This window comes from Corythoichthys intestinalis, chromosome 14 (assembly GCF_030265065.1).
Source record: "Corythoichthys intestinalis isolate RoL2023-P3 chromosome 14, ASM3026506v1, whole genome shotgun sequence".
Lineage (NCBI taxonomy): Eukaryota > Metazoa > Chordata > Actinopteri > Syngnathiformes > Syngnathidae > Corythoichthys > Corythoichthys intestinalis.
In genome coordinates this window covers 51275760-51300733 of record NC_080408.1, presented here as the reverse complement: position 1 = coordinate 51300733, position 24974 = coordinate 51275760, and the positions used below count along the sequence as shown (strand labels likewise).

At 38.9% G+C, this 24974-nt stretch overlaps 1 protein-coding gene across 1 annotated transcript; it reads right to left on the bottom strand.

The window, feature by feature from the left end:
• Positions 1-13312: 13312 nt before the first annotated feature.
• Positions 13313-23672, bottom strand: LOC130929597 (serine-aspartate repeat-containing protein F-like). Its single transcript, XM_057856884.1, has 5 exons — positions 23594-23672; positions 23265-23285; positions 19691-20560; positions 13582-13652; positions 13313-13503 (listed from the first exon to the last, which is right to left on the bottom strand). The coding sequence occupies exons 1-5, from the start codon at positions 23646-23648 to the stop codon at positions 13423-13425; spliced, it is 1098 nt and encodes a 365-aa protein (XP_057712867.1). The 5' UTR covers positions 23649-23672; the 3' UTR covers positions 13313-13422.
• Positions 23673-24974: the final 1302 nt, after the last annotated feature.

Below are 24974 nucleotides of genomic sequence, written 5' to 3'. Positions count from 1 at the left end.
AAACAAATCAAAACGTACTTTTTTTTTTTTTTTTTACAGAAACTTGAATTTTGGTTTGATTAGACTTAGGCAACTTATAGAGCCACAGAATTTGGCAAACTTGGTCGAATTGGCCCAATTGGAAGATTAATTTTGGTTTTGGAATAAGGCACAGGTCAGTAGCCCCACCTTTTTTGTAATACTCTCTCCAATAGGGTATTTTTCTCCGAGGTGTGTGAATGTATTTTTAGTCCCAAAAAACGAGGTGAGTTTTGAGCATTTTAGGTTCTCATGAGATGCTTAGACGGGGACGATCTGTCACCTCCCTGACCTGCGTGACGTCCGAGTTGCGAGGAACTGGTGGGCCCGTTTAGTCCTAGTTTTATGATTATTCCTTATCCAACAAATAGTACTATCTTTTTTTTTTTTTTTTTTTTTTTTTTTTTTTTTGCTGAATGTGTATTACATTTAATCAACCTATTTTGATGGCACTTGCCATGAAGTTTTGGAGAAAAAAAAAAACTGTTTCAAATTGTATTTCTATTACGTTCTTACATGCTACATTCAAAAAACAATCAACCATTCCAAAACAACAAAATTGATACCTACATTTGTGTCTGACTTGACAGCTTTGGTTATTTCTGAAAGGCATACTAACACAATGGGGAAAACAATTATTGTATCAACAAATAAATATAAAATGTTTCCTCATCAGTTACTTCCAAAGCTGAATTTCAAATAAAATTTCACCCAGACATTGGTATTTGTCAAGGGCGCAGGCGATGTGCAACCCAAACACAGGAAAACTAAGACGTGGCAAGGCAAGGTAGTGATTAACTCAAATATTATAATTACAAAAACACAAGGTACAAAGAAAAGACCAGGTTTCCAAATACAAAGGCAAACGTCAGGCTTACAAATGCCGGTAGCAGTTGACTGTGCGCCAGATTCGGCGTCAGCTAGCTAGAGCCGCATAGCAACCACGCCCGCTGAACATCAGTGTTCCAGATGCGGCGGGGATCATCAATCTGACAGACTAAACCCGATAGCAGGCGACTGTGCGCCGAATCTGGCGTCAGCTCGCCAGGTTCACATTGCAATTACGTCTGCTGAACGGCTAATTGCACCAGATGCGGCCGGGATCATCAATCTGACACTCCAAATGATAGGTTACGCACTGGTCAGGGGCGGACTATGGAGACCGGATGCGCTAAAAACCTGGAATTTAAGGTTCAGCATGTGACGTCAGAACAGCTTATACCCTGAAGGCGGGCATCCGCTGCAACACAGCGGAGCGACGGCGAGACCCAACGCTGTCATTGAGCATTTGAAGTTCTGCGTCAAGGGAACGCGTTGCTCTGTAATTCACCGCCATGCAACATTGACATTGACGCCAATGGCAATGAAGATTGAACGTGTGCATTTGCAGCTGGTGCTAATCAATAATAAACAAACAAATGTTGTTAAGACAAATGTAGAAGCGTACGCAACACAAAAGATGTTTGCGAATGTTTGAGAACGGCTGTGTTGTTGTGGTGTTTTCCAGTTATTCAATAGGGCGTTGATGAAATGGCCGATGTATTAAAGTGATCTGCCATATCAGCAAGTTAAGTAATTCAAAATGTGTTGCATAACAACATATGGAGGGAGAATGCATTTACACTGTGTTGCTATAAATGTTTCAATCCTATTATCCAAACTGAGCCCCTCCTCCTTGTGTTTGTCTATTTTTGTCACTGCCTTGATTGCACAGATGGGTGAGCCTGGGACCAGTTAATCATCGTCAGCAGCTTACTATAACCGGTCTTTGGCTCATTGCCAGATCAAAAACTCACAGACTTTCAGCTTTCTGGAATTTCATGCCTCAGACCGGCCCACTTTATTTGTAATAAAGGCTCAAGCCCGAAACACATAGAGTCCGCCGCTCTACGCTCAGCTCCGTTCCGAACAACGCAACAAATACGTTTGTATTGTAGTCAATATGAAGTGGTCCACATGATCCGCTCAGCTCCGATATGGATGCGCCTGAGTCCGCCTCTCCGATCCGTCAACACTAAAATACGTACGAGGTCTCTTTTCTGGTCCGTCAACCTGCGGCCGGATCAAGCCATGCTGTTTAGCACGCACCAAACAGGAAAGAGAACGGGAGAAATTTCAGGTCTTTCAAAGTAAATAATGGTAATAAAAGTATTATGCTATGCATCTAATTAGACTTCTGTGCTGATTTATTTAAAATAATTGCCACTGGCAATTCTTGCAAGTACTACACTATGTTTGTCGTCAGAGGTAAGATCTTTAAGTGTGAACCTGACCCGAATTTCGGGCAGGGTCGGGCCTAAAATGTCAAAATTAACGCGTTAACGAGCGGTAATTAATTTTTTAAAATTAATCACGTTAAAATATATAACGCAATTAACGCATGCACGGGACGACCTACTCATGCATTGCTGCAAACAGACTAAAATGTATATTGTATATGTATATTGGGAGCAAAGAGGCAGAGGCAAGTGAGTGGAGTAAACTCCCGTACAAAGAGCCGGCTCTTTAAAGTGAACGATGAGTGCCGCCCATTCGTAAGAACACCGACTCTGTCATTTTCCCTCTCTCTCGCGCTCTCTCCCTCTCTCTCTGTGTCGCTCTCTCTAATTTCACGTGTCTGAAGCGAGGTTTGGCAGTGGCTTAGCTGCTGTACACAGAGAGACACGAAGAGAAAGGGGAGGGGCAAGGGGCTTGGTGCTAGGTACGTTGAGCACATGTCTGTCTGCGCAGCCACAGACAGACACAGGAGGAGGAAAGGACGACACACGAACGAGGTTTTTATGTATGCTAAGAATAGTGTCAGCAATATAACCCCATATGTATGCCTTCAAGAGAGGGGCTGCGCTACTTATTGGCATATGCTTTGGCATCTCTTCCACAACAATTATAAATATTGTGGTGAGCGACGTGGGGAAAAATGACAGGAGAAAAACTTTTTCTAAACACCCTGTATTGAACATAATGCAGAGAAGATATACCATTTGCAGCGACCACTGACATTCATTTTGCCCAAAATTTTACAAATATGTTAAAACGAAAACATACAGAGGGGTTTTACTTTTTATATAAAATTACTATAACTTACTCACATTTATCTTTTATTAAGAATTACAAGTCCTTCTATCCGTGGATCCCTTTCACAGAAAAATTGTTAATGTTAATGCCATCTTGTGGATTTATTGTAATAAACAAATATGGTACTTATGTACAGTATGTTGAATGTATATAGTATATCCATCTTGTCTTATCTTTCCATTCCAACAATAATTTACAGAAAAATATGGCATATTTTAGAGATGGTTTGAATTGCGATTAATTGCGATTAATTAATTTTTAAGCTGTGATTAACTCAATTAAACCTTTTGATCGTTTGACAGCCCTAATCTTTATATGTAAACTAAAACGATGCGTGGATGTTAAACTAAGGAATACTTGTTATAAAATAAATTATTTTGATGAACAGAGAAGGCGCTGGATGGGAATAGCGAACAGGAGCCACGCAGAGCCTCTCCTTGACAGAGAGGCGTCCATGTGAGCACAATATCCCACACTGAAATATACTTAACAGACTTTTCCAGCGTTATTTCAGTGTGTAAATGCATTTATAATGATTATAAAAAATATGTAGACTATTTAAACATTTTAAAAACTTTAAAAACATTTTTTCTGGTAACTCAAGGAAATTAAAATAAATGAAATGGGCTGCTGCATTTAATTGCCAAGGAAATGAAACATGAACTGTCCAGCTGATAGTGCACAAATATAAAAGATATAAATGTTAATTGAATATACAAATACAGTCTTGTTTAACTGGGAGAATTCTTTACAAAAGACAGGCTCTAATTTGTTTTTCCAAGCAGCACTCTATCCAGGTCTGACTGACACATTGAATCCCCGCGCTCCTTCTCCTGAGTCATCACCAGTGTTGTTAATAACGGCGTTACAATATAACGGCGTTACTAACGGCGTTATTTTTTTCAGCAATGAGTAATCTAATTAATTACTTTTCTCATCTTGGCAACGCCGTTACCGTTACTGAGACGGGAAAGGCGTGCGTTACTATGCGTTACTAAGTTGGTTGAATAAAAAAAGTCTGAGAGAAACGGACTCACGGGTACGAGTGCAGAGCAGCAGTGGGGAAGACGCCGTTGCAACCGCGATGCTAGGTGGCTCCAATAATACCTGACTGTAGCCATAGCCGACAAACTACGCCCACATGGCACGGTAGATATCATATTATAGAACTAGATGCAAAAACCGACACAGCTGCATTGCCAACATGTTTTAAGGACTACATACGTTAGTAAACAGCCGCCATCTTAAAGCAGTAGACCTCTCAGGAAGGCCCTGATGTAGAGATCCTTCCTAGCGAACCTAAGTAACTTTTTTTTTTTTTTTTTTTTTTTTAAATCTAAAATGCTTCTAAATCGGCAAAATCTTAACTTAAATCTATCTTTAAATGATGAAACAGTTTTAAAACTTACACATGTTTAAAGTAGACAGAAGGGAACTAATGCAATAACGGGAGCAATTTTAACAACTTTAACGGTTGATTCACAACTTTAAATGACTTCCACACGTAGAAAAGGTTACTAGCTAGTTATCGCAATACCCTTGTGTCTAGTTAAGTGGAGGGTAAAGAATTGGGCTAGGGCCAATTGTCCCCCAAATCCTTTAAACTTCACATTGTGTGACCTGTTTTTTTGTTGTTGTTGTTTTTTTTGTTTTTTGTTTTTTTTTTTTGAGAAAAAAAAACAAAAAATTATCACTAGTTACTTTGCCAAGTAACTAATTACTCTTACATTCAGGTAACTGAGTTACTAACGCAATTACTTTTTGGGAGAAGTAATTTGTAACTGTAATTAATTACTATTTTAAAGTAAAATTAACAACACTGCATATACTGTATATAGATATAACTAGATGCAAAATGACAGACACGGCACTAGATGCGTTAGTAAACAGCTGCCATCTTAAAGCAGTAGACCTTTTATTACGGCTCTGTTGTAGAGAACCTTCCTAACGAACCTAAGTAACTTTTTATCTAAAATACTTCTTAATCGGCAAAATCTTGACTTGAATCTATCTTTAAATGATGAAATAGTTTTAAAACTTTCATTTGTCGAAAGTAGAGAGAAGGGAACTAATGCAATAATGGGAGCAATTTTAACAACTTTTAACAGTTGATTCAGGGTGAAGGGTAAATTCGGGCAAAGAATTGGGCTCGGGCCAATTGTACCAAAAACCTTCACAAAAAAACTTCACATAGTGTGGCCAATGTTTTTTTTGTTTTTGTTTTTGTTTTTTTGTTTTTGAGGAAAAAAAAAAGTAATTATCACCAATTACTTTGCCAAGTAACTAATTACTCTTACATTCAGGTAATTGAGTTACTAACGCAATTACTTTTTGGGAGAAGTAATTTGTAACTATAATTAATTACTTTTTTTCAGTAAGATTAACAACACTGGTCATCACAAATAAAACATAAAAATTCATCCGTGCTCAAGCCTATAAATAAAACATAACAATTCGGGTCTTGTCGGGCTCAGGCCAGCAAATCAATTTAATAGATCGGGCTCGGCCCAGGTCGAGCTTTAATACCCACGGGCCCGGGTCGGATTTTTTAGGCCCGACCTTACCTCTATCGCGCGTGCATGCGTAGATTTGTAGTGACGGGGGGTTGCATCCGTGGGTTATTGTGTGCTTTTGTGTGTGTTGAACTGAACTTTAACTGTAGCTCAACTGTTGTATTTGCCTTGTGCATTTTTGGCGTGTTTTTTCCCTATGACATTACTGTCAAAATAATAAACTTTGTGCTAATCTGATCACGTAGTCTCCTCCGGTATGCGCAGGCTCGTCTAGAGTCCGCGGGTATACGGACCGCATGAGAGTTGTATACTGTGGGCATTGGGCGTTGCAGGCGATCCGCACTATATTTGTTGCGTCATCCGGAACGAAGCTGAGCGTAGCGCGGCGGACTCTGTGTGTTTCGGGGGTCAGCCCTCTTCCTACTATCATTGCACTGACGTACATTTATTGTCTTAAATGGTTTCAAATTATCTGTTTTCGGTTCATCCCGTGTTTTTCCTGATGGGTTGCTATCACACAGCACCTGTTTGCTTGTGTTAGCGAGTGAGCAATAAACTTAATGAGGCGTAATCCTTCTTTTCCTGGTTTCATCTATGGGCATCTAAGCACATCAGTACATGATAACAAGTAAGTACAGCTCTGTTGCCGTACTTTGTCTATTTAGCCCTTCCAAGGGCGAATGTTCGGTCTCAACATTGGCAGGGACGATATGACGGCATAACCTGCTTGTACACTTTTTGCTGGGGACGAGATATTAATAAGACCAAATAGATTGAGTGAACAAGGGTCAGGGCTACATTTCTCACGAATATGAACCTAACTAATTGATAGGCTAAATGAATGATGCAAAATACATCTGTACTGACTTTTACTAACTTTCATCTGCATTGGTTAAGGTGATACACCGTTTGATTCAAACCTCTGTTTTCAGAAACTACTAAAGAAACAGAGAAAACTTCCAGAATAAAGGGATTTTATGAGCCAAATTTATATTGCAATATTTGAACATAAATTGTATGAACATACACAATCAATAAAAACTTGTTAATAATCTCTTAACTATCCAGGAATGCAAAAAACTAAACATTTGTCTTAATACCACTCAAAATTGTTTAAATAAATTTAATACAAAAAAAAAAAAACTTCTTAGTCAGGGAATAACAGAAATAAATAAAAATGGAGCCTTCCTTCAGGAAAAACACTACTGCAGGGGTTAATTTGAGCTGGATCTTGCCAGAACAAGATCCGACACCTCTTGATTTTGGCCTCCCTGTGTTCCGGGACTTATTTGGGCACATCCGGCACCTCTCGTGCATATAAAATAATAATAATATAAAAACGTTGGGGGGAAAGAAGGAGAGGAGTCGTTAATGGCTTTCTCCACTTTATTGTGACAACAATAAGAAAACGATAAACAAAAATAATAGTGGATGGCCGACACATTCGACCGCAAACTTTTGCTTCTCGCTTGTCTCCCCCTCGCTTCCTACTACTCACAGCTCTCCAGTCCCAGCGTCTCTTAAACGGATCGTGCACAGTATATTGTTTTGAGGTTTTTGTTGACAAAGGTATCAACACACGACGTGCTGACTTTTTTTCTTTATTAACACATGGAGCTAAAAGTACGAACACAGCTTGGGCTCTTGGCTTGCTGTGCTTCTCTATCACACTACCGCATCACGTGACCAAAACAACAGTAACGTTGCTTGCACTTCAGGGTGCCTCGGAAAACATTATATCAGAATATCACACTTAGTTACGGACATTACAGTATAAAATAAAATAATGTTGTTAAAAAAATTTAACGTCATTTGAAAGACTCGGAGATTTTGTTGATGCACTGAAAAGCTGGACCAACAAATCACGTCCCTGACATTGAAAACAAAAAATTTGAAATTTGGGGAGCAAGCAGCCAGGATCAAACGGTATTTCAACATGCCAAAAAGACAGTTGCATTTACTGTCTTTTTTCAAAAAGAAGGAAGATGGTTCCAAACGAGTCGGAAAAGCACAAAGAAAAGAAAGAAAAAAATGAAAGTTCAACAGCATGGGAAGTGCGCATTTGCGTTTTGTTTTCAGCTCCATATTCTGCATATGTTCCGGGACCTGTCCCCTTGCCGTCATCCCTGCGCTGTCATATGTACTTTGCATTCCGGCACCTTATGACTTACAAATTAAGCACTGCACTACTGCTTTTGTCCACAAGCACAGCCAACTCAACAAAAAAATGAAAGCTCCTTTGGGCTGCTTTAAAACCACATAAATAAAATAAAAATGAAAATTGGGGAAAAGGGGGTAAACCCCGGTTCACTACATTTCTCACAGTTTAATTAACGTTAACAGTAGAAAACACATACAGGGGGATATTTCTATTAAAGCAGCTTCCTACTGAAGTTTGGGAAATTCACACAGATTAATGTTATGTTAACTGTGATGCAGGTCGGACTTTCAGTAGCAAAATTAGTGGTGTGTTCCCCACTTCCACAACATTGACGTATTTTGACACTACTTGCACTGGGTGCTGTTGGCGTCATGTTGTATCTGTGTCGGGGCTGTGATCAGGGGTGAAAGTGGCTAGAATTTCTTTCCGGAACTCCCCGACGGGAAGTTCGCCACGGAGCCAAAAATTTTATTTATTTTTCATTCAAATGTATATTTTTTTAAATGATTTGCAAAATAAAAGTTAACAAAAATAGCAATAACCCAAACCTCCATCTCCTAATTTTTATTTTCCCTCATTTCCTCACATATTAGATGCCAAATCTCAATTTTAACTACTTAAAAACATATGATATACTCCATATTAAAATTGAAGTTCATGTAAACATTTTTTTTTTTTTATAATAAACATATAAGCAACATACATTCAGAAATATAAGTACAGATTACTTATATTATGCAGAGTGAAATGGAATATATTTTGAAGATCGCGCAAATATTGACTTTTTTAAATCATAAGGAAATGAATAAGTAGTCAAACATAAATGAACAAATATACAGTAAGTCCAAAGTGCACATTGACAGCTAAGATGTTCTGAACCTCCCCATAAGAGCAAATAAAACTAAATATGAGAAATAAGCCTCCTTAACTCTTTTGTTGCTCTTAAAGATCCATTTTATGTTGCATTGCCCCATTTTTGTCGCATCAATTCAAAAAGTTTTTTTTTTTTTTTTGCTGTTGCAGAAAATATGCACATTTAAACCAATCAGAGAAAACCATCTCTGCTGAACACATGTCAGTATGTCAGCCAATTGAGCGGGTAAATGAGTCCAGGCATTTTGCTTTGGTGCGTGCATTGGCACATCGACGTGACTCATCATCGTCAGACTCAGATAACTGCAGCAGCTGGGGAAACCCCTATGCCGTCTGTGGAATAAAATCAAGCATAAATATCAGTGGAAACGGATTATGCTACACAAGCACTTTATTATGCTTGTTGTTAACACTTGTGTATGTAAATCTGATGTTGGTAGATTGTTTTCTTCTTGGAGCTGAAATGCATGTGTGGCAGCTTAGCATTTATATTAACACAGCGTTTTGACAGTTGCTGTCACATTTTAGGAATCAAAGCACTGTGTACCGGAACAGCATTCCGGCCCTGAATCTTATACTGGAACTGTGTTCTGGCCCTGAATCTTATATCGGAACTGCGTTCCTGACCGTTCTGGCCCACTTTCGCCCCTGGCTGTGGTTGAGTGTGTGTGTTTGAAAGGGTGTGTGTGAAAGCAAATCAGCAAATCAAACGTGCGTTTAAGGAAAAAAATGGACTGGCACATTCAGCAAGCAAAAAGGGGTCAATGTAAATTCATTGACTTATTAATGGTATGGTCAATTCTATCCTTACGACATATGGAAAGACAATCTAAATGACCTCTATAGGTAGGGCCATTATATAATGCAAATAAGGTTGCTTAAAAGTTGGTGGGGGCAATTTGCCCATCCTGAAAAGTTGGTTGTGTTATGTCCCTACCGTCCCTATGCAAACATATACCCTTGAGCCCTTCTGTGACGTCCGTGAATTCGTTAGTATATTGGCATCGATCTCTATTGCAATGTAACGGTCAACTCTCTGTTCCTTATGACATCCACCACACGGTGGCGTCTCTTAATTCATGTTTGTCTTGTTCTTCAGTTGCTACCCACTTTTTGGTGGAATCTATAGGGAATGGGACGTAGTATGTCTCTTGGAGATGCCGCCCAGTTGGTAACATGACCTACTTCTGGTCCGGCAGACTCAACACGGATTGTAACTTGTGGTAGTGCTAATTCCTTCATTGTATTCAAAAGAAAAAATGGGTGTGCATTGTTGTGTTACCGGGTGCAACATCGTTTCACACGACGGAAAAGGGGTGAAGAAAACTGCACTCACTTTTCACCGCTTTCCTGTATGGAGGACCAATAAAAGGGACCAAATATCAGAGATCACAAAGGCCCGACGGATGGCTTGGGTCGTGGCGGTTCTTTGGTGAGGCATATCTATTGACGACGGATGGCTTGGGTCGTGGCGGTTCTTTGGTGAGGCATATCTATTGACCATTTTTCTGCTTGAATGAGAGTGTGTACCTGTCATTTCTACACTGGTAAGTTGAACAATTTATCCACTGTTTTGGTTTCAATACACGTTTCTTACCGTTGTGTAAATCTGCCTCGGTAGCAATGCGCACCTACATTTGTTGTGTTCCTAGGTAAACTTGCATATGAAATGCTGACAACACATCCCAATAGGTCACCATGTCTCTTCTTGGGTCATTCTGAGGTCAAGCCACATCAGAGCGTTACAAGAGGTTGGATAGGCGAAGTTGAAGAGTGCACGCTGAAACTTCAGCGGAAAAAGACAAGCCAGTGAAATGGTGTTGGCAGATCGAGGGTTTGATACACAAGACAGTGTGGGGCTCATGTGTGCAGAGGAAGACAAAGATCCCTGCTTTTACCCAAGGTCGCAGCCAGCTTGATGCAAGTGATGTGGGGAGCACTAGGAAAATTGCACACCTCCGCATTCATGTGGAACATTCGGAATAAGTATACCATTTTGTCAAACAAGGTTCCCGTTAGTTTTGTGCTACTGTGTAAAGGGGAGGATGTTACCTTCCTTGATAGGCTTTAAAAAGTTCTTGACAGACTGTAACTTCTTGTGTACTTCAGCTCTTCATAATAAACAGTTGTAACTATTACAGGGTGAGGAGATTCTAAGTTTTATGTGTATTTTGTAGGGCTGTCAAACAATTAAAATTTATAGTTAATCACAGCTTAAAAAATTAATTAATCGTAATTAGTCGCAATACAAACCATCAGTAAAATATGCCATATTTATTTTTTATATATTATTTATATTTATTATTGTTGGAATGAAAAGATAAGACACAAGACAGATATATACATACTGTACATAAGTACTGTATTTGTTTATTATAACAATACATCCACGAATGGTATTGACGTTATTAGCATTCTTTCTGTTAAGGGGATCCACGGAGAGAAAGACTTGTAGTTCTTAAAAGATAAATGTTAGTACAAGTTATAGTAATTTTATTTTAAAACCCCTCTTAATGTTTTAGTTTTAATAAAATTTGTAAAATTTTCAATCAGAAAAATAAACTAGTAGCTCGCCATTGTTGACGTTGCCTAGCGGGACGTCACATGGGCTCCCTGCCGTTCTTCCACAGTGTCTTTAACTACGTAAGGTACTAACTGAAATACACTACAAGGTGTCAAGTTTTAAATTAATTAGAGATCTAGCCAGCGAGTGCGTTTTGCCTCTTGACTAACGTCGTAGTTTCCGGGTTCATTGAACCTTTGGTTCATTTGAGAGTTGGCTTCACAACATACGAGACCTCTGATAGTTTTTATATTGTGACTAAATATTGCCATCCAGTGTATTTGTTGAGCTAAACGAAATGTTTGAATAGAGTTTGACCAAAATCTGAGTAAGTTTTATGTGTATTTCGCCTAGCTATTTTGATTGGGAATCCCAGTTCTCTTTGCATTGTTGTTTAACTGTGTGAGGATAGGGCCTCATTAATACAGATTGAAGCGCTTTTGTTTTTGTGAACATTATTTTTTTGAGAGATAGGAATATTGTTTTTGTTGTGCTTCTGCTAAATTATACTTTTGTTTTTTGTGATGGAGCTGCCGAAGCTTATGCCAATAAACGGCGCAGTCCAATGAACGCCTGAGTCCACTCGCCTTTCTATGCCTCTTATTATGTGCAAAAAAACGGCGTCATTGTAATCTGTTTGAGGCTATGCATGAGCAGGTCATTCCGTGCATGCGTTAAATCCGTCAAATATTTTAACGTGATTAATTTAAAAAATGAATTACCGCTTGTAAACGCGATAAATTTGACAGCACTAGTATTTTGCATATATATTATGATTGTGAATTTGTGAATGCCAGTTCTCTTTGCATTGCTGTTTAACTGTGTGAGAATGGGGCCTCATTAATACAGATTGAAGCACTTTTCTTTTTGTAAACATTAGTTTTTGAGAGACATGAATGTTATTTTTGTTGTATTTTCACTATATGATACTACTGTTTGTTGTGATGGAGTTGCTCAAGCTTATGCCAATAAACAGGGCGGTATGAGCGACGAATCTGCTTGTGTCCTCTCTCCTTTCTCTCTTCTGCCTTACACTCCTTTGTGGAATAAAGGAAAGCTACAGCGTCAGTCAAGGGACAAAACGCAGTCAGTGGCTTGATCCCTAATTAATTTAAAACTCGCCATTGACACCTTGTGGCGTATTTAAATAACTACCGTACATAATTAAAGAGTGACAGTTTTTTTTTTTTTTTTTTAGAGTGACACGTGGAATTCCGGTAGCGTGGCCATGCGACGTCACCGCCCAGCGACGTCAACAACAATGGCGACCTACTAGTTAAAATAAATTTACAAATATTATTGAAACAAAAACATTAAGTGGTCTTTTAATATTACATTATTATAACTCGTACTAACATGTATCTTTTAAGAACTAAATGTCTTTCTATTCTTGGTACCCTTTAAAAAATGTTTACAATAGTACTGAGGTAATTAATCCAGTTTTGGCTAAACAATAGCATATGACAGTATTGCAAACCGTTTGATTTCGTACGGTATTCCACACCAGCCCTCCACCCTCACCGGAACTTGTCAGTGGTGATGAGTTCAGTTGAAGGAAGGAGTGGTCACACCAGCGAGTGAAAGCCGAGCCAATATTTATTCTGGAGAGTCTTTTTGTAGTCTTTGGTAGTTTCCCTTTTTTTTTTTTGTCTGTTTTTTTTTTTAATCTCCTCGGACAAAACTTTTTGTCTCTTTAGTTACTCTGCTAACTATGCAAAATTCGTGCGACTTCCGTCTTTATAACGAATGGGGTAAGGGGAAGTCACGTATGCCGTAAAGCAGTTAGCACATGTGTAATTTTTTTTGTGCGGCAGGGTTGTGTGGCAGGGTTCCTGCCAGCCTCCTAAAAGTGAATTAGTGCCGGCAAAAGCGACAAAGACCCCCTTAACTGTAAAAGAGGTGTCATTCAACTAGTTGTCAGTTGCCATATCATCACAAATGTTATGAGAATATTTTGTCAAAGTTGAAAAGTTACCTAATGTTGCTTTAAATGAAGCTTAACCTGTTAAATGTCGGCATGCCTATTACACTTCTAATACTGCTTACCAGTTCAAGTCAGGAAATTAAAATGAATAAGCTCATTAAAAAAGACGGTTTATATGCTTTTATTGTCATGGTTTACATGAACATGATTTGAAGTAATCCTCAGTAGGTTACATTAGGTACACACTATTTCTGACAGAGTGGAACAGTGGGCATCTCCATTGTAGATGAGGAAGTTAGGGATGACATTTCCGTATTTTCATGCGGACGTCAAACACGCATTTTTCACAATTTATATCAGTTGCCTCTTCGACCAGCTGTAAGACAGCAAACATTCATCATGAGAGCAAGGATGTGTCCAACTGCTGCACACTTTATGTACTGCATACACTTACAGTTTCGATGATTTCGCCCACATCAATTCCCTGGCCCAGTTTAAGGACAACACTTGTATTAAACAGCACTTCTGAAAAAAGAGAAATAAACAAAGTGATGAAGTGACAATCTACATACAATATTTTGACCTTTAGTTGTACACTACTCATTTGAGTGAATGCAAGGAAACTGAACACATACAATCACTTGCTTGAAAACAGCCTCAAAAAGCCTTTTATTAGGGTGACCTATAGACTTTATTACTATTGACGTCAAGGGTGAAAGTGGCTACAATTTGTTACCGCTACTCCCCGAAGTGATGGTCGCCACGGAGCCAGAAATTGTTATTTATTTATTTTCATTTTGGAGGGAGTGGGGATCAAACCTCCTAAAACTACTGAAATGCAAAGAAAACTGTTTTAACACAGTTATTTCTATAACACATACAAAAACAGATTTTCATTCAAAATTTATTTTTTCAATGATTTGCAAAATAAAAATTAACAAAAACAGCAATAACCCCAACCAACCTCCATCTCCTAATTTTTATTTTCCCTCATTTCCTCACATACTAAATGTCAAATCTCAATTTTAACTACCTAAGAACATAGGATGTATATTAAAATTGAAGTTAATGTAAACATTTACCTTTGCTTTTTTTATTATTATTATTTTTTTTATAAAGATATAAGTAACATACATTCAGAAAAATAAGTACAAATGACTTATATAATGCAGAGTGAAATGGAATATATTTTGAAGATCGCACAACCCATCAGAGCAAATGAAACTAAATATGATAAATAAGCCTCAACTCTTTCCTTGCTCTTAAAGATTTCACCCATTTTCTGTTGCATTGCCCTTTTTTTTGTCGCATCCATTCAACAAACTTTTTTTTTTGCTGTTCCAGAAAACATGCGCATTTGAACCAAACAGAGCTAACTATCTATGCTGATCACAAGCTAGTATGTCAGCCAATTGAACGGATAAATGAGTCCAGGCGTTTTTCTTTGCTGCGTGCATTCGTACTGACGTGACTCATCATCGTCAGACTCAGATAACTGCAGCAGCTGGGGAAAACTCCATGCCGTCCGTGGAATAAAATAAATAATATATATCAGTGGAAACGGATTTTGCTACCCAAGCACTTTATTATGCTTGTTGTTAACTCTTGTGTATGTAAATCTGATGTTGGTAGATTGTTTAATTCTTGGAGATGAAATGCATGTGTGGCAGTTTAGCTTTTTTTTTTTTTTTTTTTTCATAGCGTTTTGACAGTTGCCGTCATATTTTTGGAAACAAAGCACCATGTACAGGAACAGCATTCCGGCCCTGAATCTTATACCGGAACTGCGTTCCTGACCGTTCTGGCCCACTTTCAGCCCTGATTGACGTGACACTTCGTCATTCTTTGCGTGACGGCTTACCATAGGGGGCCGAGCTTGAATCGTTATTTAGTAATAGTCAGTCGAAGGCGGCACACAGTCATGTCAAAGCTTGGTTTAAGCTTAGATTTTGGAAGAAGTACGAAAGCTGTACCGCATACAAACAGGAAGGATTCAAGGTAAATACTATATTTTTCGTACCACGCATGCATTTTGAAACGTTGTGAAAAAAATCAAAGGGAGAATGGGAACCGCTATGGTCATTCTTTGACATATACACGTAAAAAAGATGCATAACTGCCTGGGTTTTTAGCTTTTTCAACAAAAAATCGAGACAGTGTTACGTCCATACCTATAAAGAATTCAGTGATTGAAGTATTTACTCACATGAATTTTCTTCATTTACATATGGAGGCGGCTTAAGACGAGCCGCACATTAGCCATATTTACGTAAAATACATGCTACCTGCACTGTTTCTTTTGCTTTTAACCAAGAATCGAGACTGTTTCACGTCCATATCTATAAAGAATACAGGGATTTAAGCATTTATTCACAAGAATTTTCGCCAGAAAAGCTCCTTTTACGCGCAGGCGGCTGCTAGCCTCATTCGCAGACAAAGTAGCATTGTACTTAAACAATATATGTCAAATAAATGCTAACTGCAGAGTTTCATTGCTTTTAACCAAGAATCGAGACTGTTTTACGTCCAAATCTATGAAGAATACAGGGATTTAAGCATTCATTCACAAGAATTTTTGCCAGAAAAGCTGTTTACGCCAGGCGGCCGCGTGCCTCTTTTGCTAACAGTATATAGTGTATAATGATTATAAAGGGCTATTCTATTCTTTAATAAGTTATAATAAGTGATTGTACATAGAATTTATTAATAATCTATTTACATATTATTTATAATTGATTCTGCATGTTTTCTTCAAGTATTACGTTTCTGATGTTAAATTGAGTGATTTATTAGCTGTTGAAAACTTGCAGTAAATAAAAACAAAATTTAAGTTGCTATTTTGGTCAAAAACTATGATATGTTAAATATTGCTATTGATCCTGAAAATATAGGTGATTATCTCTGCATTTGGTGATTTTGGTGAGACTTATATAGCAATTTGTTTGGCAATTTAGCAAGTTGTGTTATACTTAAATAAAAAATAATTCATCTGGATTTTATAAGGGAACGACTTTGAATTTTTTTATGCCGCTGCTCATGGAGACTCATATATGGCTAAGCTAGGTGCCTCTTTTGGTTTTAGATTGTTAGCAGCTTTGGTTTTGAAAATAGGCCCCCTACGGATCGGCCCTGCGCCCCATGTCATGTCAATTGGTTATGAAGTCTATGGGAGACCATATTTTGATTCCGAAAATTCCCAAAAGAAGACACTCGGCCCGTTTTACGAAAGAAAAAGAAAAAAAATAAAAAATAAAATATATGTCCATAAGGTATATATTATATACTATATGGAAATCTTTTTTATTCAACAGCTTTCATTCTTACTAAAAATAATAATAAAAATGCAAATAATAATAATAATAATAATAAATACTATAATGCAGTCCCATGGTAATTCCCAGGGTTTCTAAAAGTACAGTAGGCGCTAGAACCTTTAGCTACCAAGCTCCTGTCTTGAATCAGCTTCCAGCTAGTATTAAAGAAGCTGACACAGTCTGTATATTTAAGATTAGACTAAAAACGTTCCTATTCGACAAAGCTTATGGTCAGGCTAGTTGAAATCGGACTAGACTCACAGTTTAGTCTAAGCTGCACTAGAAGCTATAATGCTGGGGGAAGTACAGCCACTGAGTCCTATCTCCTTTTTCTCACTCTACCTACCAATTGTCTTACTTTATTTCTCTTTTCTAATTTCGATACCTAGTTGACTAGTCTCTTTATCACTAGTCACCCGGTGTCTCCTTTCCCCCCTCTCCTCTGGGGAGGGGCTATTTTTAAGCCGCAGCCTCCTGACCATCCAGACCCCTGGCTGGATGGACGTCCTTGTTGCCCAACCCCCGTCTCATCTGGCTAGATGGACCTCCTCTGGTTCCCTCACTCTATTGCATTTCTATAAACTGTAACTCCGTCTGCTAATTCCCATTAGGAGTCCTGGTGCAGCTTGCCTATCCTTCTTGGGAGTGGATCTCTCCTGACTGTGGTTCTCCCCAAGGTTTTCTCATTTTTTCCTGAAGGGTTTTTGGAGTTTTTCGTTGCTGACATGGAGGGTGTAAGGATTAGAGATGCCCAGGACTTGGACTAGAAAGTTACTTAATTCATCTACTGTTTCTGACTGTTTATCATATTGCCTCTGCAAAGCCCTTTGAGACAACCTTGTTGTGATATAGGGCCATACAAATAACATTGAATTGAATTGAATTGGAAATGTAGTCCAGTCAATGGCTATGTTCCAACAATTTTTTTTAAAAATTACTATTGCGACAGTTGTCGTTAAAATATTGTTATTCCCACTCAATTTTTGCTCCCGTTCAATGTTCTAGTTTGCATGCAAACAATAACTGAAATAAACTGACAAACTATTCAAACAGCATGTTTCCAAACACAGTTCAAAACTACATTTCCTGTAATCCCTAGCGCAGCTTAGCTGACTGATAGCTACCCTATTAGCGAGTATCGGGAGCCGAGGCAAATCAAACTTTGCTAGTATAAACGTTTACAATCATCGGCAGCCAAACGATGCAACACCAAACAATTTTACAGATCACGCCAATACAAAGCTTCGACAGAAGCCAAGAGTGGCCATTATATACATATTTATCGTAAAAAACTCATAAGTAACACAGCTACTAAGAATATATTACTAACATTCAACCAAATAAATGAACGCAGAACAATTACAAGCCTCATACAATATACTGCGTCTTTGTGTACACATATAACCCAATATACAACAGAAGACACATGATCGACATTAACAGGAGATTAATTTACAGAAAGGTATATGGAGCCACGTTTAGAACTCCTTACTGTAGTCCAGTGCTTCTCAATTATTTTCTGTTAGCCCCACCCCCACCCCCAAGGAAGACGTAAATGCTCCCCCCACCACAAACTCTTGGCCGCCACTGTATATAGCAGCATTTGTCTATAAAATTACTATTATAAGTACACCTCTGCCTAAAATTGTCCTTTTTTCTATTAAAGAAAAAAAGTAACATAGATCAACATATAATAAAGTATAACTTTTTTAACATTGTTTTGTTTGTAACAGAAAAGACTTAAAGCACATCACTTTGCCTGAATTAAAATAAATAAAAGTCACATCCAAACTGTAAAAATACACTCAAGGTACATTTTTGACCATTTGATACTGAAAAATGTAATAAAATCAATAATGGGTTATTTTGCACTGAGCATGCTAACAGTACTCACTGGTTTACACTGACAAAGCGGGACGATTGTTGGCAATATTCGGCACGTTTTCGCTGGAAAACAATCAAGCGGCTTATCAATTAGATTGGGGTCTAATGTCTTTAAGTGACGTCTTAATTGATTTGGCTCCCCGCAGTCCGCTACAATCATTTTTAGACACAGTAAACAGAGTGGTCTTTACTCGTTTCCCACTGTATTAAAAGTCAAAGCCAAAAGCCAAACGGCCCCAAACAGCGCATTCTCGGCGCGCCCCACTATTTGAGAAGGACTGCTGTAGTTTAATCTCTCGCCAAACCGTCAGTAGATGGAGGTAATTCCCCATGAAACATAGGGTAAGCTGCCAACAAAAAAACAGCAATATCTACTCCTTGTCCCGCCCCTACTAGTAGGAGCCACGTCAACGCATGCAGGCGCTGTCCCCTAGCGGCCGGAGGGATTCTCTTCAAATTGTTCCCGTGAAAAATCATAAAAACCAGACATTTTCATGAATTTGTGAAACCCGGACGGACTCTCCGGAGAGCAAGTGATAAGAGGACTTGTCCGGGCAAAAGAGAAAGTGTGTGTTTTTTCTGGAAGTTTACCAAACAGTTTATCGACGTTACCAAATGCTAGCGACCAGAAGCTACTAAATGCTAATGACCAGACTCCACCATCCAATCAATTAACTGACTCCACATTATGTATTTGATTGACAGAAGACAATTCATTGTGCTGGAAAAAAAAACATTATGAAATGAAAAGGCCATTGTGGAAAAAGACATTATGAAAACAATGTCTTTGTGAAAAACGCTTCTTGTCTTGTAAAATTTCATTGGGCTGAAAAACGACATTATGAAATAAAAAGGCTATATTGGAAAAAAGGATTCTAAGATGAGAAGCTTTTTTCACAAAGTATATTTTTTATCTTGTAAAATCAGTTTCATAATAATATCGCCTTATTTTAAAATTTAAGGGCCATATTACACAATTTGTCTGTTATTTATCAAATAAGTATTTATTTTAAAATGTTTTTATTTATTTGATTTGGACCCTTTTGAGGTTCCATAAATCACGACATATTTACGGTACATTACTAACTTAAACAGACAATAGAGTCTGGGAGAGGGAAGTCAATTGTAGATGTTAATTTGCCGGCATCTACTGGTGAAGAAAGGAACAGAAATGCTGGTTGTTAAACAGACGCTAGAGAGTTTGGGAGAGGTTAATTAATTGTAGATGTTACTTTGATGACATCTACTGGTTAAGAAAGGTACAGCAACGCTGGTTGTTATACGGTGGCGAACAAATAGACTGGCTTCTGGTAGCTATCATTTACAGGTACTGTCTTGTGCTTTGTGTTGAGTTTGAGGACATACCATCATCGTCACCGTCTCCGTCACAGTCTTCATCACTTTCTCCGTCCCCGTCAACGTCTCCGTCACTGTCTCCGTCACCATCGCCGTCCCCATCTCCGTCTCCATCACCGTCTCCGTCACCATCACTGTCTCCATCTCCGTCCCCGTCACCAACTCCGTCACCGTCTCCGTCCCCATCTCCGTCTCCACCGTGTCCGTCACCATCCCCGTCTCCGTCCCCGTCACCAACTCCGTCACCATCTCCATCACCATCCCCGTCATCAACTCCGTCACCAACTCCGTCACCAACTCCGTCACCATCTCCGTCACCGTCCCCGTCACCAACTCCATCACCGTCACCGTCTCCGTCACCATCTCCGTCCCCGTCACCAACTCCATCACCGTCTCCGTCCCCATCTCCGTCTCCATCACCGTCTCCGTCACCAACTCCGTCACCATCTCCGTCACCATCTCCGTCACCATCCCCGTCACCAACTCCGTCACCATCTCCGTCACCGTCCCCGTCACCAACTCCGTCACCATCTCCGTCACCGTCTCCGTCACCAACTCCGTCACCGTCCCCGTCTCCGTCACTGTCTCCGTCTCCATCATCAACTCCGTCACCATCTCCGTCACCGTCCCCGTCACCTACTCCGTCACCGTCCCCGTCTCCGTCCCCATCTCCGTCACCGTCCCCGTCACCGACTCCGTCACCATCTCCGTCACCGTCTCCGTCACCAACTCCGTCACCGTCCCCGTCACTGTCTCCGTCTCCATCATCAACTCCGTCACCATCTCCGTCACCGTCCCCGTCCCCGTCCCCAACTCCGTCACCGTCCCCATCTCCGTCACCGTCTCCGTCACCATCTCCGTCTCCATCACCATCTTCGACTGGCAAAGACAAAACATTGTTATTTCCTATCCAATTTGCACAATCCAGTCAAATCACAAAATACACTTACAGTAATAATTTAAACAGACATTAGATAGTAGTAAAAATGTGATTTTATACTTATATATTATATTAGATATATGTTAGTTTTTCTAACTAATGAATTACAGTATTTGTAATAAATCAAATTCATCACATTTTAACGTCATATCTACGAAATGTCCCCTATTAAAGACTTTGATTTCTTTGACATTAAAAAAATGTAGTGCATGGCATATCAATAAATACAGTAAGAAGAGATTTGAAATCCAATTTATTATTGCACTATGACCAATGTCACAAAATTGTTTCCACCAGCCCGTATTTTGTGTGGGATTTTCACAATCTTTTTAACGGATACGGCTACAGCTGGGTTGGGCAATTAATTATCTAAATAGTAAAATTCTATTTTTTTTTTAATGGGATTTCTTCGACACACCCCAAACCATTTGACCGATCGGCACCATTGAATATGGGAACGACCGGAATTTTTGCGCGACACCGGGAATTTTTCAAATCCCGTAAAATTTTCTGTTCCCCCATAAACGCAGATTTTTCACCGATTTAGCAGAAAAAAAAATGTCAAAATGTATGTAGTGCTACAATTTTTGACCAAATCACATAATTTGGACATCGAAAATTTCGGGACGGTGAGGGACACAAAGTTGTGAACAGAATTTGGAAAAAAATTACGGTTCCCCTGAAATTTGCCAAAAACGTTCCCATTCATTTTTTATGGGCTGCAACATTCAAATTTCCCATTCACTTCCAATGGAATATCCAATGGAATTTACATTGCATTGATGCCATTGATGGCCATGTATGTCTAATCTATTGATGTCAATGTACTTGGATTCCACTGATGCAAATGTAAGTCGATGCCATTGACAGCCATGGACGTCCAAATTTCCCATTCATTTTCAATGGCGTTTATTTTGTTTAATGCCATTGACGGCCATGTTTGTCAATTCTTTTGATGTTAAAGTACTTAGATTCCATTGACACAAATGTAAGGCGATGCCATTGACGGGCATGGATGTACAAATTTCCTGTTCATTTTAAATTGCATTTACATTTTTTATTGTCACTGGCGGCCGTGTTTGTTGATTCTATTTATGCCAATGTACTTGGATTCCACTAACGCAAATGTTCGATGCCATTGACGGCCATGGACATCTAAATTTCAAATTCATTTTCAATGGCAAAAAAAACAAATGTCCCCAAATCAACAGGAAATAACCAGATATAGTATCAATAGGACATGTCCCACAAATTACCCTAAATGACCTGATATGACCAGGACATGTCCCCAAATGACCTGATATGACCGGCACACGTCCCCCAAATGACCTGATATGACCAGCAAACGTCCCCCAAATGACCTGATATGACCAGGACATGCCCTGAAATGACCTGATATGACCAGGACATGGCCCCCAAATGTACCCAAATGACCTGATATGACCGGCACACGTCCCCCAAATGACCTGATATGACCAGGGCATGCCCCCCAAATGACCTGATATGACCAGGACAGGCATCCCAAATGTCCCCAAATGACCTGATATGACCAGGACATGCCCCCCAAATGACCTGATATGACCGGCACATGTCTTTCAAATGACCTGATATGACCAGGACATGCCCCCCAAATGACCTGATATGACCAGGACAGGCATCCCAAATGTCCCTAAATGACCTGATATGACCAGGACACGCCCCCCATATGTCCCCAAATGACCTGATATGACCAGGACAGGCATCCCAAATGTCCCAAAATGACCTGATATGACCAGGACATGCCCCCCAAATGACCTGATATGACCCGGACATGCCCCCCAAATGACCTGATATGACCAGGACATTTGCATCTCTTACATCTCTTGTTCTTTTAGTTCATGATATGTGTGTCATTATCTCCTGATCATTAAAAGAATTAAAGAACCTGTAAAAAGCAAAAATCAAATTGCTTAAACTTAAAGGACCCTTATTGTAAAGTGTTACCAAACTTTCTGTGCTGAATCAGTTGGAACAAAGACAAGGACCCACTGTGGCCCTCAAGGAATCGTTACAGTAAATATAGTATGGGAAAACACTCTATAAGCTACGCAATGCTAGCACCACCCCCGCTCGGGTTTTCTTAAGTTTTACAGGAGAGAACAATGTTTAATAGGGGCTACCTTGGGCCGCCTAGGACAGAAACGCCAGGGCCATTTTTTGGTTCCAGTCCACCCCTGCTCACAATACAATGCGCCTCAATATGCCACGATATGTATGTACTGTATATATGTATGTATGTATGTATCTATGTGTGTGGGTTTTTTTCGTACTATTTTACGCTTGTTTCATTTTTCATACATTGTGATTTTTTTTGTTTTTAATAATAATTTGATAATTAAATTTATTTGATATTTAATATTATTTTTTTAATATTTTAACAGATTTAATGAAATTTTTATGTTCATGTTTGCAGATTTATTATATATACAGTACATAAATACATTCAAATTCGTCCCTCGAAGCCATTTTTTGTTTCAAGTCCACCCCTGGCTACAAGTGTGGGAGTTTAACAGCCAATGGGCAATTTAATGAAACAATTGCAATAAAACGAAAGCTTGTCAGAGTTTTAATTGAATGTTTCCAAGGAGTGGTCTTTGTTTTTACCTGTATCATCAGGGGTCTGTCCTAAAAAAAAAGAAGAGAAAGCATGTTAAATACTACTTAATTTCTTCACTAACCATCATGAAATACTAAACACCATAATACAATAATCAATTTACTGCACATAACTACCCATCTGTTAATAAAATAAAAACCTACAGAAATAATTTCACTTTAAAAAATTTTGTTTTACTTGCCAGCTTACGTAAACCTTACGAGCTTCTCTTGTTCTGGCTGGCTATTATTTTTTTTAGTAAAGTCAAATTAAGTTAATTTAACCTGAAACTCATGTTCATTTTAGGCTTTACTCAAGAAATGACTCAATTACTCACCTTTGATCAGTGGTACAGAGACTAACAGAAACAATAACCAAAACACACGATCCATCTTTGATAGCGTACACTTGCCTTGCAAGTCTTCTCACACACTTTGTAAATGCAATGTGAACTTTTATATGTTCTTGTTGTCTGGTAATTGCATGTTATCATCTATTTGGACACACCCAACGCTTCACATTGTTAGGAAATTAGCATGCTTCCACTGTTTGGCTGTTAACTTGAATGATGAGCCCATGTGATTTAATTATTCATTCATTCTCATTGCTGTCATTGTCATCCTCTTCATCATCATCATAATCTTCTTTTCCATCTTAATCCCACTTCTATACTTTTCTCATGATGGGCGTCGCCAGACATATTTCACTTGGGCAGGTGCCCCAGTATTCATCTGCAGTGCCCCAGGATAAATTTCACCGGTAAAAAAAAACTTTTTAAAAGTGCGTATGACACCAAAAAGCATGTTTATTTGATATTTCACGCAGTGTTTTATGCTCCTGAATGAAATGGACCGCAGGGATGTGTGTGGAAGCGATCGTTTTATATATTCAACTTTTGAATCACGCACCATGAAAGTGAGTTACTTCCGACTCCAGTCTCGGGTTTAGGAGGAATGCAAATGTGACGACACCTGGGTAAGCATCTCACAATATAGCATTGATTTATAGCATGCAGATGGACTGCGGATTAATTAATTAATTAATTTGATTTATTTTAACGCCTGTGAGCCTTTTGGGGTTTCAGAAAGTTCCCGTTCACCCCGAGATCGGCCAAAACATGTGTGCGACAACTGTGGGACTATTGCACTTACGAGGAAGTGCGTAGACATCGTGTTTTATATAATGTCAAATACTGGGATCATAGCACATGTTTTAATGTGGAGGTGGCTTGCATTTTTTGGCTGACATGCTCCTTGTCCATTCGGCCGACGACTTGTTGACAGTTTTGACCATTATGGAGTAATTGCCATGTCGTACTGAATAAATTCAGTTTTATTATTTCATATTCCATTTAGCACAAGTCTGTTATTTGTCATGACCATACAATTTGTTTAGCTATTGGGGAAAAATACTTGGATAAAAAAATTTCCTGTAAAAATATTGGAGTAGAGAGACCGAAACAATGACATTTTGCAGCTATCTTCTTCGCATTTTTCTCATTCTGAATAATTCCCCCTCATTGGGCTGAATTGTAAATCAGATGAAACCATGACCCTGCCGACGTCATTCTCCTGTTGAGGACGCTAGAGCCCTATAATGGTAGGTGTGGCTAATCGGCGGATTAAAAGATTAATTTTTCGTCATCTGCGCTTTGCCAAATTGTTGTATGTAGTCGAAACGTCTCAAAATATGATTCCAATTCAAACAATTATGCTATT

Bases quoted from the DNA above. Each gene is read 5' to 3' on its own strand.
- LOC130929597 (XM_057856884.1), bottom strand. From the start codon at position 23,648: ATGGATCGTGTGTTTTGGTTATTGTTTCTGTTAGTCTCTGTACCACTG. The intron at 20,561-23,264 runs GTAAAAACAAAG...TGTCTTTGCCAG, and splicing joins ACAGACCCCTGATGATACAG to TCGAAGATGGTGATGGAGAC. The intron at 13,653-19,690 runs GTATGTCCTCAA...CTCTTTTTTCAG, and splicing joins CGGAGACGGTGACGATGATG to AAGTGCTGTTTAATACAAGT.